The sequence below is a fragment of the Anomaloglossus baeobatrachus genome, chromosome 4 (assembly GCF_048569485.1).
Source record: "Anomaloglossus baeobatrachus isolate aAnoBae1 chromosome 4, aAnoBae1.hap1, whole genome shotgun sequence".
Taxonomy (NCBI): Eukaryota; Metazoa; Chordata; class Amphibia; order Anura; family Aromobatidae; genus Anomaloglossus; species Anomaloglossus baeobatrachus.
Genome location: NC_134356.1, coordinates 470575538 through 470591967, shown reverse-complemented (window position 1 = coordinate 470591967; position 16430 = coordinate 470575538). Strand labels below are relative to the sequence as shown.

Sequence of the window (16430 nt, the reverse complement as noted above, 5' to 3'; positions counted from 1 at the left end):
TGTAACTCCATTTGCAAGCAAGCTTTGCCGTATGAGCAAATACTCACCGCGCACACTTCCGGTTCCGTACTTCCACCGCGCTCTAACCCGCTCTTGCAGTCCACACAAGCACGCACGCACACATACATATTATGCTCACCTTACCTTCCGTTCCCTTGCCGGACTTCTGGAACTTGCATGTATCAGGTAACCATCGCGACCAATACAGGACCTTCCGCTCCCAGTGCGCTGACGTCAAAGGCAGGAGCTGCTTGCCTCTGATTGGCCAGCGCGCTGCCTTTGAGTAGCGGCTGACAGGGGAAGGTCCTCCTTCGTCGCGAGGCTTGCCGATACACATGCTGTACCTGCGGACTACAAGACCCAGGAAGCCGGCAATGGAACGGAAGGTACACATATTATTTATGCTCACCTTACCTTCCATATCATCGCCGGCCTCATTGTTCTTGTAGTTCTCCGCTCCAGGATGTGTATCCGGTAACCATCGGCGACGAGGGAGGAACTTCACTTGTCAGGCGCTACTCAAAGGCAGCACGCTGGCCAATCAGAGGCAAGCGGCTCCTGCCTTTGACGTCAGCACGCTGGGAGCTGAAGGTCCCGCATCGGTCGCCTTGGTTACCTGATACACAGCCCGTACCAGCGAACTACAAGATCCAGTAGGCCGGCGATGGAACGGAAGGTAAGGTGAGCGTAATGTGTGTCCGTGTTTGCGTGTCCGTGTTTGCGTGTCCGTGTTTGCGTGTCCGTGTTTGCGTGTCCGTGTTTGCGTGTCCGTGTTTGCGTGTCCGTGTTTGCGTGTCCGTGTGTGGAATGGCACAATAGGGCACCAGGATGGGAGATTTAACAGTTGTGGAACGAATTGTCTGCATTGCAATGATTTCCTATGGGAAATCTTGCTTTGCTGAACAAGTAACTTTGTTAATAAGCACACTCCCAGAACGGATTGTTCTCGTTAACCAAGGTTCCACTGTATATGTAAAGTGATTAAAATTTGTGAATCTCATGTACACGCTGCTTATGGTTGACCTGCTGATTTCAACCATCAAAGCACTTTTTTCCAATTCTGCAGCATGTCAATTCTTTCAGCATTTTGCACGGTTTTCCCCCATTCAAATGAATGAGTGAAAACAGATGTAAAAAGTGCATATTTTATGTTACATTTTTCTTGCAGAAAAATCTGCTATAAATATTGAAGATGTGCACATACCCCTGTAGTCCAGTGATGGTGGGCTTTATTCCTTGGCATACCCTTGTGGTCCAGTGATAGTGGGCTTTATCACTTGGCATACCCTTGTGGTCCAGTGATAGTGGGCTTTATCCCTTGGCATACCCTTGTGGTCCAGTGATGGTGGGCTTTATCCCTTGGCATACCCTTGTGGTCCAGTGATGGTGGGCTTTATCCCTTGGCATACCCTTGTGGTCCAGTGATGGTGGGCTTTATTCCTTGGCATACCCTTGTGGTCCAGTGATGGTGGGCTTTATTCTTTGGCATACCCTTGTGGTCCAGTGATAGCGGGCTTTATCCCTTGGCATACCCTTGTGGTCCAGTGACAGTGGGCTTTACTCCTTGGCATACCCTTGTGGTCCAGTGATAGTGGGCTTTATCCCTTGGCATACCCTTGTGGTCCAGTGATAGTGGGCTTTATCCCTTGGCATACCCTTGTGGTCCAGTGATAGTGGGCTTTATCCCTTGGCATACCCTTGTGGTCCAGTGATGGTGGGCTTTATCCCTTGGCATACCCTTGTGGTCCAGTGATAGTGGGCTTTATCCCTTGGCATACCCTTGTGGTCCAGTGATGGTGGGCTTTATCCCTTGGCATACCCTTGTGGTCCAGTGATAGTGGGCTTTATCCCTTGGCATACCCTTGTGGTCCAGTGATAGTGGGCTTTATCCCTTGGCATACCCTTGTGGTCCAGTGATAGTGGGCTTTATCCCTTGGCATACCCTTGTGGTCCAGTGATAGTGGGCTTTATCCCTTGGCATACCCTTGTGGTCCAGTGATGGTGGGCTTTATCCCTTGGCATACCCTTGTGGTCCAGTGATGGTGGGCTTTATCCCTTGGCATACCCTTGTGGTCCAGTGATAGTGGGCTTTATCCCTTGGCATACCCTTGTGGTCCAGTGATAGCGGGCTTTACTCCTTGGCATACCCTTGTGGTCCAGTGACAGTGGGCTTTATCCCTTGGCATACCCTTGTGGTCCAGTGATGGTGGGCTTTATCCCTTGGCATACCCTTGTGGTCTAGTGATAGTGGGCTTTATCCCTTGGCATACCCTTGTGGTCCAGTGACGGTGGGCTTTATCCCTTGGCATACCCTTGTGGTCCAGTGATTAGTGGGTTTTATCCCTTGGCATACCCTTGTGGTCCAGTGATGGTGGGCTTTATCCCTTGGCATACCCTTGTGGTCCAGTGACGGTGGGCTTTATCCCTTGGCATACCCTTGTGGTCCAGTGATTAGTGGGCTTTATCCCTTGGCATAGTTCTGTGCAGCTACTTGTCTGTAGGAATCCATTTCATGTCATTGCTCGTGCTTTGTTCTCGTGCTGGTGGCTCTGTAATGAGTGATACCCCGGATACACACCGCTCTGTGAGTGAGTTGTGTAGGGCTCATGGCTGACCTGTTACTTTCTTCATGCTTCTACTCACCAGACTTTGCACTGTGCCAATCCATTAAATTTTCGTCCCCAATCTTCTGTACCTTGATGGCCTCCTTCAGATCTGAGAGAGTCGTGAGCCACATACATAATCCAGCTCCTACTGCCAGCACTGCAATAACACCAAGAGCCCCCATTATTGGTATGATGACACTGCATCCCCCAAAGAAATGACTGAGGAAGTATACCTGCATCTTGGCTTGTGGGTATTCTCGCATCAAACACTCCCACCCCTTTATCCCATTGATCTTCAATCACCTCCTCTATCTCACATTATCATCTTATCTTTGGCTTGGCACTTATGTTATCTCCCCTACATGAAGACCAGTAACCCCACACCCAGATTTGCTCATGTGTGAGGGCTACTCACAAAAGCCCCCATCTGGAGACCCTGCCCTTCATAGTTATTTGCTAGACATGGTGGGAATGCACCAAACTGGAGACATTGGCATTACATTTGTAGATGATGTAGGTTTCCCATTAACCTCTTACTGGTGTGATAATGTACATGAGTCTGCCGTCATGTGTTTCTGATTAATAGGACACATGTAAATTGTCTAGAATGACTTGTGCTATGGAGACTTTGGCTGAGTGGTCCCTGGCTTCCAGGGAGGATGGAGATAACCCTTCCTCTGTAGGTAAAATGGGATCTCAGGGTTCCCTTTGTGGGTAAAAGATGTAAACCTGTAATAAAAATCTCAGAAGGAAAGGTGTGATTGTGTAATTCATGCATCTTCACTTCACACTTGGTTTTATTTTAACTGCATTAGCACAAGTAGCTGAGATGTATGAGCTGTGCATTATCACCTCCAAGCCGAATAGACTGACATGGAACAGAACCTGCTGTAGTTTTATATGCAGGGTCTTTCACCGCACAGATCACTCAGGGATAAACTGACCCCCATTCTTTTGATCAGGATTTTAGCTTTTTGTGTGTTGTGGTTTTCTGTTCCTTGTATTCTTGCACAATTGTATAATAATGACTTGCTTTTAGCCTAATTGTGCTTACCCATGTACCCAATACTGTCTGTCTCCAAAAGTATTGCCTGTGCAATTCTACTCCAGAAGTGTTTGCTCTTGCGCATCTTACTGGTAGCCATATTCTTCATCTGACATTTAAGAGACTGACCTCTGAATGCAGTATACTTGTAGTCAGTCACACAGTATCCACTGGCACCTTTAGGCCGGGGCCACACAGAGCACTACTGCGATGCTCGCATGACACTCGGCTCGCGCTGGCGGCACAGCAGGAGCAGAGTGTCATGCTAGTATCCCTGCGACTGCGGTCGGACTCTGCGAGCGGACCTCAGCTGCGGGGGACGGGCCGGCTCTCATGAGGGGCGGGCCAGCGCTGCGGAGGGGAGGGATATCTCTCACTGTCTCCTCCGTACCCGGCTATTGCGATTCTCGCTTTGCACGCGTGGTACACCGGTGTACCGCGAGTGCAGTGCAATTTTTCTCTCGCCCCATTCACTTGAATGGGTGCGAGAGAAAGCGTCTCGAATTGCACCCACAGCATGCTGCGACTGTTTTCTCGGTCCGATTAGGGCTGGGAAAATAATCGCTAATGTGCGCTGACACACAGGCTAGAATTGGTCTGAGTGGAATACGTTGTTTTTTTTTTTTTTTTTATAAATCGCACTCCACTCGCACCGATTTTCTCACCGTGTGGCTTTTGGGCCTTATAGTCACAAAAAAGTCTCTTGTATGACATTCAACCAGACCAGATGTTAGATGGGAATCGTTTTGTGTAAAAAAAAAAAAATGGTCAAACCAAGCACATTTTTTATAAAAATTGTGCCCTTGCTGTCCGCTTTCACGCCTGTTTGCCAAATCTTGTTTTTGAGGTGCTCGGTCCACACTACATCTGATCACGCTGTTGTTACTTCCCCGTTCAAACACTGCGAGTGGCTCGCACTGGGCTGAGCGAGTGTACCCGAGCACAGCGATGCTCGTACGAGCGGTCAGCATACGTAAAGCGTCTGAACCTCAAACTCAAGCTTTTTTTTTTTTTTCTTTTTTTGTTTTGCGTTTGCTCTATTGTCTGTGTTTGGCTCAGAAAAAGAACACTGACCATAGAGTTCGCTCATCTATAGCTAGAGCTTATTTTCAGGTGAATATTTTTTTTATTTTTTTTTTCGTTTTCGATGAACAATTCACATTCACATTTATTCTTGAACAAAATGAAGGCAACATTTATTGAAATATGGTCACATCATTTTGGAACATCAACATAAGTCTCCAAACCCTGTGTGTAACATGTCTGTCATCTCTAGAGAGATATATCTACACACACACACACACACACACACACACACACACACACACACACACACACACACACACACACACACACGTCTATCTCCTGTCCAGCTTTAGATTCCTGCAGTGACCTTTGGTCACATGATGTGATGTCTCCAAGGTCCTGAAGCAGTGTTTTCATTAGGATATCAACACTGGGGCCCCTAGTAGAATGGGGCCCTGTGAAAAGGCCCAGTTTTGTTTCCCATCCCCCCCCTAATGCCAGTCCTGCATACCAGCCTGTCTCCTGTTCAGTTCTTTTAGACTGTTGCAATTAAGAGACATTTGGTTATCTAACGGTGAAGTCATTGAAGGATCTTAAACAATCTAAACCTCAGAATACCACTGCTGGGGTCCCTAAGAGAGTGGAGCCCTGAGAAATTGCGTAGTTTGACTCCCCCTCACTCCAGCTCTGACTGTAACTATAGTTTATTTTTGGAGTAGGGCTTACATTTCAAGATACTTCAAATATCTTGTAAAATCCTGCTAGGGCTTATTTTAGGGGTAGGTCTGATTTTTAGGGACATATGATATTATGTAGCGAATGATTTTTTTTTTTTTCAATTCCCGACACTGGGCATGTGGCCTGTCTGAACGGTGCGTGGCCAAGCTCCTATTCCTGTGTAGGGCTGTGTGCACTAGGAAAGTGATTTTTTTTCAAGAAAATTTCTTGAGAATCTTCTGGAAGTTAAAGATTACTGCACCTGCGGTAAAAAAAACGCATCAAAACCGCAGGAAAAACTCATGCGGTTTTACCGCAGTTTTGCCGCAGGTTGGTCCCTGCGTTTTTTTTTTTATGCTGTAACTGCAATAAATAATGTAGATAATAGATAATCGATAGACAGATAATGGATAGAGGGAGAGATGAATAGATAGATGAGAAAGACCTATATAATGTCCCACCTCCCTCCATTTTCTAAGCTGGCACCCTTTAGTGACTTTCATGTGGCACTAAAGGGTGCCTAGCCTTGTATTTAGCCATAAAATAAATAATTAAAAAAAATCCACGTGAGGTCCCCCCAGCTTTTGTAGTCAGCTAGGGTAAAGCAGACGGCTGCAGACCAGAGCTGCCAGATTCACCTTGGCTGGTAATCCAAAACAGAGGGCACTCCATGCTGTTACTTTACATTAAATAATTTAAAACAAAAAAGTGGGGTCCCCCCAAATTGGATCACCAGCCAAGGTAAAGCGGACAGCTGTGGTCTGGTCTTCTCAGACTAGGGAGGTCCACTGTTATTGGACACTCCCCAGCCTAAAAATAGCAGGCCGCAGCCACCCCAGAAGTGGCGCATCCATTAGATGTGCCAATCCTGGTGCTTCGCCCCAACTCATCCCGTTGCCCTGGTGCGTTGGCAAACGAGGTAATATATGGGGTTGATGCCAGATGTGTAATGTCACCTGGAATCAAGCCCTGGGGTTCGTGATGTCACGCGTCTATCAGATACGTGACATCACCAACCCAGTCAGTAAGAAATAAAAAATAGACAACAAAAAAAGTTTTTTCTTTATCGTTCCTTTGGGAGACCCAGACCTTGGGTGTATAGCTTCTGCCTCCGGAGGACACACAAAGTACTACACCTAAAAGGTGTAGCTCCTCCCTCTGAGCCTATACATCCCCTGGTGAACCAGTCACAACCAGTTTTTCGCTTTGTGTTCAGGAGGCATACATCCCCACATGCGTTCTCATATGATTTTTTTTACTTTTTTTACTTTTTTGGAAGAAGATTGAAGAACTGCGGGTCCACGTCTGGACTCCCGGCATGTCCCTTCTCACCCCACTGTGTCGGTGGTGTTGTAAGGTTGATTTCCAAGGCTGGAGCCTTACATGTCGTGCTCCTTCACCATCCCTCCTGGGCTCTGGATTGAAGTGGGAGCCAGCACGGTCTCCAAGCCTGGCGGGAGACCACTCTCCGGCCACAGCCCCTTGAGGACCCTGCTGGACCGGAGCACTCACCCCCAGGGACCTGGCCCTGCGTCTCAGCAGCTAAGTACCATGAGACGTTCATATGTTGGGGGTCCCTGTCATTTATTGTGGGGGGAGAGTGTGTTTACTGTGTTTTTTAGCATTTCCGGCCGGTCCTCTGGCTTTTCGCTCGAGAACCGCGCCGATGGTGCCTGCACGTCGGCCTCGCTGCTTAAATTTAGGTCCCGGCTTCGCCGGAGGCCTAGTTGCTGTTACCTACCCTCGCATGTCACTCATACTGAGGGACAGGCATGGCCCCTCCCGGTGGCCGTCCTGCACAGGGGAGGGACCCTCCTCCCTGCTTGTGTGCGACTCCCCCCCACCTGCAGGCCTCTATGGCCCTCCAGATCCCGCCCTTCCTACAGGGACGCCCAAGGTTCCGCCCCCTCTCTTCGCTCCGGCGGCCATTTTCTTGGGCAGGTTTCACTCTGTTCTGGCCCGTCCTGCACTCTGCATCCCTGCTGAGGTGCTGTGCATTGGGGGTCCGGGCTTTGGGATCTGGAGGGCACACAACACCGCTTCCAGCGGTCTGGTAAGCCACAGCCGGTCTCCGGTTGTGGACCTCTGCTATATTCTCCCTGGGATTCATTCCTTTTATAGAAGCTGTTTCCCCCCCCCACTCAGGCAGCATGTCTCACACAAAGAGCAAGGCTCCAAAGCTTTATGCTGTATGTGCTGCATGTAAGCTTCCGCTGCCTTAAGCGAGCACCTATCCACATTGTGAGGTCTGCTCTAACTTGGAGGTGCCACGGCCTGGGGTCTCGGCCCCAGTGGTCTCTCAGGCTGCTCCTGCACATGTGGCTGAACCCCCGGCCTGGGTAGAGTCCTTTTCTAGGTCTATCTCTCAGTCATTTGCTCAGTCCATGGGACTTCTGTCCAGGACTTTGATGAATATGCATCAGCCCCCTTCACAGGGTGCCTCTAATGCTCTTGCTAAGGGGCCTTTAGGACTGGAGCTCACAGAGGATTCATCATCAGGGCACGGACCCCGTCCGTCTAAGAGGCTCCGCACGGTTCCCTCTCCATTCTCATCCCGTGGCTCTGATTCAAGGGCTGAGGACTCGCAGGAGGAGGAGGATGCCTATACAGGGGGCTCGGAGGCTAACTCCATGTGCCCCATTGCTCCTTCCGAGGGTGACTCAGAATTTAGTGACTTGATTGCTTCCATTAATTCTGTACTGGATCTCAATCCGCCAGTATCAGAGGAGCAACCCTCTCTGGCAGAAAAGCACCAGTTTACCTCGCCTAAGAGAGTAAAGAGTGTGTTCTTTAACCACTCCAGTTTTCAGGCCGCTGTGACCAAACCCAGGGCCTGTCCTGACAAACGCTTCCCAAAGCGTGGTTCTGATGACAGCTTTCCCTTTCCACCTGAAGTGGTCAAGGAGTGGGCTCACTCCCCAAAGGTAGACCCTCCGGTGTCTAGGCTCTCTGAGACCGGACCGTTGTGTCGGTGGCTGATGGCACTTCCCTTAAGGATGCCACTGACCGTCAGATTGACCTTCTGGCCAAATCCGTGTATGAAGCGGTGGGGGCCGCGTTTTCTCCAACTTTTGCAGCAGTGTGGGCCCTCAAAGCCATCTCTGCTAGTCTGGAGGAGATGCATTCCCTCACCAGGGAATCTATGCCCGAGATGGTTGAGATGCCTATCTGCATATGCCCATTGTGGTTTCACACAAGCGTTGGCTACGCTTTGCAATAGGAGACGATCATTTCCAATTCGTGGCTCTCCCCTTCGGGTTAGCCACGGCCCCTCGGGTATTCACCAAGGTCATGGCAGCAGTGATTGCGGTTCTGCACCTCCAGGGGTTGGCAGTGCTCCCTTACCTGGACGACCTTCTAGTCAAAGCGCCATCCAGCGCAGACGGTCAGCGGAGTGTCTCGCTCACTCTCAGCACTCTAGCCCAATTCGGGTGGATTGTCAATCTTCCCAAATCCACTCTGACTCCGACCCAGAGTCTCGCGTACCTAGGGATGCAGTTCGAGACTCTGCCGGCTCTTGTGAAGTTGCCCTTAGACAAACAGCTGTCACTCCAGTTGGCGGTGCGCTCTCTCCTGAGGCCCCGCCGTTATACCCTCAGGCGTCTGATGCAGTTGCTGGGTCAAATGGTGGCGTCCATGGAGGCTGTTCCCTTTGCCCAGTTCCATCTGCGCCCCCTGCAGCTGGACATTCTCCGCTGTTGGGACAAGCGGCTTTCCTCCTTACACGAGTTAGTGGCTCTGCCGCCACGGACCAGGAGCTCTCTTCAGTGGTGGCTTCGGCCCCTCTCCCTGTCCCAAGGGCGCTCCTTCCTGGCTCCGTCCTGGGTGATTCTCACCACGGATGCCAGTCTATCCGGCTGGGGAGCGGTATGTCTCCACCACAGAGCACAGGGCACTTGGACTCCGTCCGAGTCAGCCCTTTCAATCAATGTGCTGGAAATCAGAGCCGTACTTCTAGCTCTCCTAGCATTTCACCATCTGCTGGCGGGCAGGCACATTCGAGTCCAGTCAGACAACACGACAGCGGTTGCCTACATCAACCATCAAGGCGGGACACGCAGCCACCTGGCAATGATGGAGGTACAACGCATTCTTCAATGGGCGGAGGACTCCAGGTCCACCATATCCGCAGTCCACATCCCAGGCGTGGACAACTGGGAGGCAGATTATCTAAGCCGTTAAAGCGTGGACGGTGGCGAGTGGTCCCTGCACCCGGCAGTATTTCAGTCGATCTGCCGCAAATGGGGCACTCCGGACGTGGACCTAATGGCATCCCGTCACAACAACAAAGTTCCTGTCTACGTGGCTCGCTCCCACGATCCTCAGACCTTTGCCGCGGACGCTCTGGTTCAGGACTGGTCCCAGTTTCGTCTGTCCTACGTGTTTCCCCCTTTAGCCCTCTTGCCCAGAGTCCTGCGCAAGATCAGAATGGAGGGTCGTCGAGTCATCCTCATTGCACCGGACTGGCCCAGGCGAGCTTGGTATCTGGACCTGCTCCAACTGTCCGTAGAGATGCCGTGGCCTCTCCCGGACCGTCCAGACCTACTCTCGCAAGGTCCGTTCTTCCGCCCAAATTCTGCGGCCCTCAAATTGACGGCATGGCTCTTGAGTCCTGGATTTTGACGGCTTCTGGTATTCCCCCTGAAGTCATCTCCACTATGACTCGGGCCCGTAAGTCTTCGTCCGCTAAGATCTATCACAGGACTTGGAAAATTTTCCTGTCCTGGTGTCGCTCTACCGCTCTACCGGCCATTCTCCTTGGCCATTCTCCTTGCCGGACCCTTCTGTCTTTTCTACAGTCCGGTCTGCAGCTAGGTCTGTCCCTCAACTCTCTCAAGGGACAGGTTTCGGCCCTGTCAGTCCTGTTCCAGCGGCGTCTCGCTCGGCTGGCTCAGGTCTGCACCTTCTTGCAGGACGCGTCTCACATCATCCCACTTTACCGGCGGCCTTTGGACCCCTGGGACCTTAACCTGGTTCTCACGGTCTTGCAGAAACCCCCCTTTGAGCTCCTTAGGGAGGTTTCTTTGTATCGTCTCTCACAGAAAGTGGCCTTTCTGGTTGCTATAACTTCTCTCAGGAGAGTTTCTGATTTGGCTGCGCTCTCCTCGGAGTCACCCTTTTTGGTCTTTCATCAATACAAGGTGGTTCTCCGTCCGACTCCGGACTTCCTTCCTAAGGTGGACTCTCCTTTCCACCTTAACCAGGACATTACCTTACCTTCCTTCTGTCCGGCCCCGGTTCATCGCTTTGAAAAAGCTCTACATACTCTGGATCTGGTGCGTGCTCTCCGGATCTATGTGTCTCGCACCGCTGCGCTTAGGCGGTGTACCTCCAAAAGAGAGCCTCAGCACCACCAATGAATAATATGAAAACCACTGTGCCAAGTATCTAACAAAACATTGGAACAACAATTGATACAAAAAGGCACCAGGGTTCAGGATGATAAATGACAACTTGGCATGGACCTTGATTAGTGCGAATAATATAAATTTTATTATACATGGGGTGAAAAAACACTCACATTTAAAATCATTTAAAAACAGACATACAAAATACTGTTTCCTGCATGGTTCAAACCTGGCACATGTTCAATAATTCAGGGTAAACATATATAATCCAAGATGGAGAATGGACTCTGTCCCCTAGGGAACTCTAAGTACTCTATATATGCATCCCATATACAATCAAGTGTGCCTGCATTGCACCTACTGGTTTTGAAAAGCCCGAAGACTACCACCAAGTAATATAAATCACAGCTGAAATAGCCAGATTTAAGTCTAAATAACGACTATACAGGATTACCCAGGCAGCAATGCAAGGTGCAGGAAACTCAGTACAGGACCCTGTACTGAGTTTCCTTGCCAAGTTGTCATTTATCATCCTGAACCCTGGTGCCTTTTTGTATCAATTGTTGTTCCAATAGGCGGTGTACCTCTCTTTTTGTGCTAACCACAGGTCGGCGCAAGGGCCTCCCTGCTTCTAAGCCGACCTTAGCCCGTTGGATTAGGTCGACCATTTCGGACGCCTACCAAAGTTCGCAGGCTCCTCCCCCGCTGGGGATCAAAGCGCACTCGACCAGGGCTGTCGGTGCCTCTTGGGCTTTTCGGCACCAGGCTACGGCTCAACAAGTCTGTCAGGCTGCCACTTGGGCTAGCCTGCATACCTTCTCGAAGCACTACCAAGTGCATGCTCATGCTTCGGCAGATACGAGCTTGGGCAGACGCATCCTTCAGGCGGCGGTCGCCCATTTGTGAAGTTAGGTTTCTGCCTACTTCTTAGTTTTTTTGTTTATTTCCCACCCAGGGACTGCTTTGGAACGTCCCAAGGTCTGGGTCTCCCAAAGGAACTATAAAGAAAAAGAGAATTTTGTTTACTTACCGTAAATTCTTTTTCTTATAGTTCCGTCTTGGGAGACTCAGCACCCTCCCTGTTGCCTGTTGGCAATTTCCTTGTTCCGTGTGTTTTCACATGCTGTTGTCGTGGACAGAGTCTCCGGTTGTTCCGGCTCTTGCTCTGTTCTACTTGTGGGTGGCTATTCTCCTTCAGCTTTTGCACTAAACTGGTTGTGACTGGTTCACCAGGGGGTGTATAGGCTCAGAGGGAGGAGCTACACCTTTTAGGTGTAGTACTTTGTGTGTCCTCCGGAGGCAGAAGCTATACACCCAAGGTCTGGGTCTCCCAAGACTGAACTATAAGAAAAATAATTTACGGTAAGTAAACAAAATTCTCTTTGAAAAAACACTGCCCAAAACATTCCCTCTTTCACCAATTTATTGACAAGAACAATCAGTTTCACGTCCGACGTAATCCAATAAGGGGGGGGGTCCCACGGCGATCCATACCATAGTCACTGTCCCAGTCAATGAAGAACAGAATGTTCCCCATTGGCTGGGAGAGCAATGCAGTGACCTGAGCTAACATCAATAGCCCAGGTCACTGCAGGGGATGACGAGCGCTGCTGTCAGGAGGTTAGATGAGATCATTACCTGCTGTGATCCTCTCCTGTACTGCTGATATCAGCGCTGTCACTGACTTCTATGCCCGCCGCGTTGTCAGCAGTATCGCGAGAGCCCGTCACCACTAGTGACAGTCTCAGGCCGCTCGCGAGATGGGCATAGACATCAGTGACCGCGGTGACGTCAGGAGGCAGGAGATCATCACAGCAGGTAATGATCTCATCCCACCTCCTGACAGCAGCGCTCGGCATCCCCGCGGCTGCACGCACTGCTGTGTGTCAGTGTCTGCCTGCGCTGCAGCGTGACAAGCTGCTGATACTGCGGGCAGACACTGACACACTGCAGCGTGACAAGCTGCTGATACTGCGGGCAGACACTGACACACAGCAGGGAGAGAAGCTGCTGACGCTGCGGGCAGACACTGACACACAGCAGTGCAGGCAGCGGCGGGGCAGGAGCGGGACACAGACTGCACGGGCACCTGGAGATCACACAGAAGTGCTTCTGTGCGGTAAATTTGCAGGTAAAATCGGCTAGTGCGCACAGGGCCTAAGGGTGCGTTCTGAGACTGCCTAGTCTTAAGTTTTAGTAAATCGGTCCCGGTGAGTCTTCTATTAGATGCCAGGAATGGTTTAATGTGTCTGCTGGCTTTTTCGTTCTCTGACAGCTCAGTGATTGGGAGGCAGAAGTGCGTCCTTCTGAGAAGCATAAATATTTTAATGTAGAGGCAGCGACCACGCTTACATGATGGCTGGATATACTGAACATCTGAGCATGGACAATGCAATATGTAACCAGGAAGATCTTATTGAGCCACAGTTGATGGCATCTAATAATCATAACGTGACTTCTAAGAGGTGATATCATGAAAGTAATTGGTATAATTGGACTCTTGGAGGCATACAATGCAGTTTGCTAGATATATAAATATTTGTGTATGATATTTTATTGTATTGCTGTCGGCAGCATTCTGGGGAAGAACATCAATACTAATTGTATTCCTCTTTACAGGGAGAATGATCGGGTTGCAATGGTCAATGGGGTCTCCATGGATAATGTTGAGCACGCTTTTGCAGTTCAGCAATTAAGAAAGAGTGGTAAAAATGCCAAAATTGTAAGTCCACTTAATGTATAACATCTCGGTTAATGCATTAAATTCATAAAGGCTTGTTAGCCGCTCTGTGTAGTGACTTGTAGAAGTGCCTACATTTTCTCTTGGAACCGCGGTGCTGTGTATTGATTGGCGTTTTATTGCTGTAGTTGTGTTGAACTCTGCACAGATTAATATGCAGAGAAGGCTGTGATATATTTCTAGCTTGGCACTCGCTCTGACAAGAAGGTAAATCATATGTTCTGCTAAACATTTTCTGTTGTAAAATCTGTGTATTGATAAGAATGTGTTCTTCAGTTTACAGCTAATGGGTTATGCATGTACATTATCTACTAAATGTGTTCACTGCTTTCTTCTTCTTCCTACATAAACTAATATAGACAATACGGCGGAAGAAAAAAGTGCAGCTTCCAGTGGCTCGTCCTGATCCAGATCCTGTGTCTGACCATGAGGACGACAGCTATGAGGATGATGTGCCTGACCAGAGAAATGCCCCCAGTGGCGCTGCTGCCAGCAGGAGGAGTGAGAAGAGCTGGGTGAGGGACAGAAGTGCCAGCCGAGAAAGAAGCCTGTCACCCAGATCCGACAGAAGATCCATCGCTTCCAGTCAACCTCCAAAACCTACCAAAGTGACCTTGGTGAAATCCAGAAAAAATGAAGGTATAAAGTGCAGTGGTGCTTTCTATCTCCTTACTTCTGCCATGGCTTTATTTCTTTACTCATTTGTAACACCATGTTGTGCTGCATTAGATAGAAGAATGTAAGTATGTGGTTAAAAAGAGTTTTATCCATATCGATGGCTGTACAGTGTGTTATTCACAAAGCAGTGTTGTCAGATATTTTGACTTCCATCACTGTATCATCTGAGAGTAGCATGATGTAGGGGCAGAGACCCGGATTCCAGTGATGTCACTTACTTTACTGGTTGATGAATTTGAGATAAAATCCCTGTTTTATCTGCTGCAGATTTACCAGCTCTCTGAATACTGAGCTTTGTATAACCCTGCCCACATAATTGATTGACAGATTTTTGTGTACACTGTGCATAGGCAGAAAGCTACCAAATCAATTGTGGGGGCGATGTTGGACTACCTGGCAGGAGATTTACTAGTTCTCTAGTGATGATAATGTGATTTTTCTCAAAACTACAACAAGCAGCCTAGTTCATGATGCATCACTAGAATTGGGGTCTCTGCTCCTACATCATGTGGATCTCTCATTAGGGGGCAAAAACTTGATGGATTGCCTTTGAGGTATTCTGCATTAGCCAGACCTAAAGATGCTGATTGACACCTTATGCAAAATGAAAGCAATCAAAGACAAAATTGTGTATCAATTGGCTTTTGCGTCACTGTTACATAACTGACTTTTGATGTCCCCCTTCGTCTGCTGCTGTGCGCAGTGTAATTGCCATCTGATGTCATTGTCTTTCAGAATATGGCCTGAGATTAGCCAGCCACATTTTTGTAAAAGAAATCTCTCAAGATAGCCTGGCAGCGAGAGATGGAAATATTCAGGAAGGTGACGTTGTGCTTAAGGTACATTTTACCAATAATGAATTGTCATATATTTGTCTTGTCCTCGGTGTATTTGGGGAATGTTTAAACCTTGAGCTTCCATTTGTGCATTTCCCTGGTCTTGGGATCCTGTGAGGCATGTTTGTCTTTTTTTCTTACATAGGTGATTAAATAAAGTGAGATGTAACTTGGGGTATGTACACACATCACGTTTTTGCTGTGCGGCACAATCCGGCGCTTTTCTGAAAAACGGGATCCATTTTTTTTCCCCATAGACTTTCATTAGCGCCGGAATGTGCCGCATGGCTGTGCGTTCTCTCCGGTTTTTGCCAGATCCGGCGTAAGTATCTGATCCGGCGGCCGGAAAAAACGCAGACCTAGACGTTTTTTGTGTCATGAGAAAAATCGCATCACGCCGGATCCGGCGCAATGCGGCATAATGTATAATGGCTGTCTATGGACGCCGGATCCGGCGCAATGCGGCATAATGTATAATGGCTGTCTATGGACGCCGGATCCGGCGGGATACGGCAAAAACCGGATTACATGGATGGATCAGTTTTTTTAAACTGAGCATGCTCAAACTGGCACAACACAGCTATATAAAGCTATGTAGCTCCTCCATTGCAGAAAAAAAAGATTAAAAATAGAAATATTAAACTTGTTCCAAAACCTTTGTATTTGGTGTGTCATTTTAAGGTAACTTTACATGATTGGGTTATTTCTCAAAGGAAAGCACCTATGGTACTTTTAGGTCTTTGGTTAAAAAAAAACATGTATACAAATGGGGACATTATCTTTTTTTTTTTTTTTTTTAAATTTAAGGGTTTCTTAAACCTTACATATATGTAATAAAAGGGGGGATTGAGGGATTTAACCCCTTCACCACGGCTGATTTTTCGCTTTCCGTTTTTTTTTTTTTTTCGCCATTCTTCTTCTGAGAGACGCAACTTTTTTATTTTTCAGTCAATATAGTCATGTGAGGGCTCATTTTTTGCGGAACGAGCTGTACTTAATTGAAACCATAACCTGCTGTTCAAGGCTATGGACTGAAGAATGCTACGTGTTCATTAATCTGCTAAAACAATGCCACGTAGACCAGATGACCTGTTGGGGGAAAATATATTTACACATTAGTTATCTATATATAATTAATACATTAAAACGTAAGATCAGTCTTTATCCCAATTTTCATTTACAGACCCTCTGGTATACAATTTGCAACGTCTCCGTTTTAGATTTTCCCTTTATGGAGGCGTCTCTCCCAATAATATAGGATGGATGTGTGAATCTCAGGTGTGCTGCTGCCTTCATTTACCCTTGTGCATCAGAATAGCTTTAATACTGCACTTATATTATCTCCATGTGCCCTTGGCCTTGTCTATTGCCTATTTTCTCTGCTTTCCATAAAACGTTAGATACTTTATCCCCCCCCCATACATCTTTCTACAA

General features: G+C 48.4%; 1 protein-coding gene across 18 annotated transcripts in view; it reads left to right on the top strand.

The window, feature by feature from the left end:
* The window catches only part of TJP1 (tight junction protein 1), a 739774-nt gene that overhangs the window by 623258 nt on the left and 100086 nt on the right, over positions 1–16430 (top strand). For all 18 annotated transcript variants that reach the window (XM_075345691.1, XM_075345702.1, XM_075345705.1 and 15 more), the window contains 3 exons: positions 13362–13464; positions 13842–14121; positions 14896–14999. In XM_075345691.1, coding sequence (XP_075201806.1) covers positions 13362–13464; positions 13842–14121; positions 14896–14999 — 487 coding nt within the window. The remainder of the gene's footprint in view (positions 1–13361; positions 13465–13841; positions 14122–14895; positions 15000–16430) is intronic.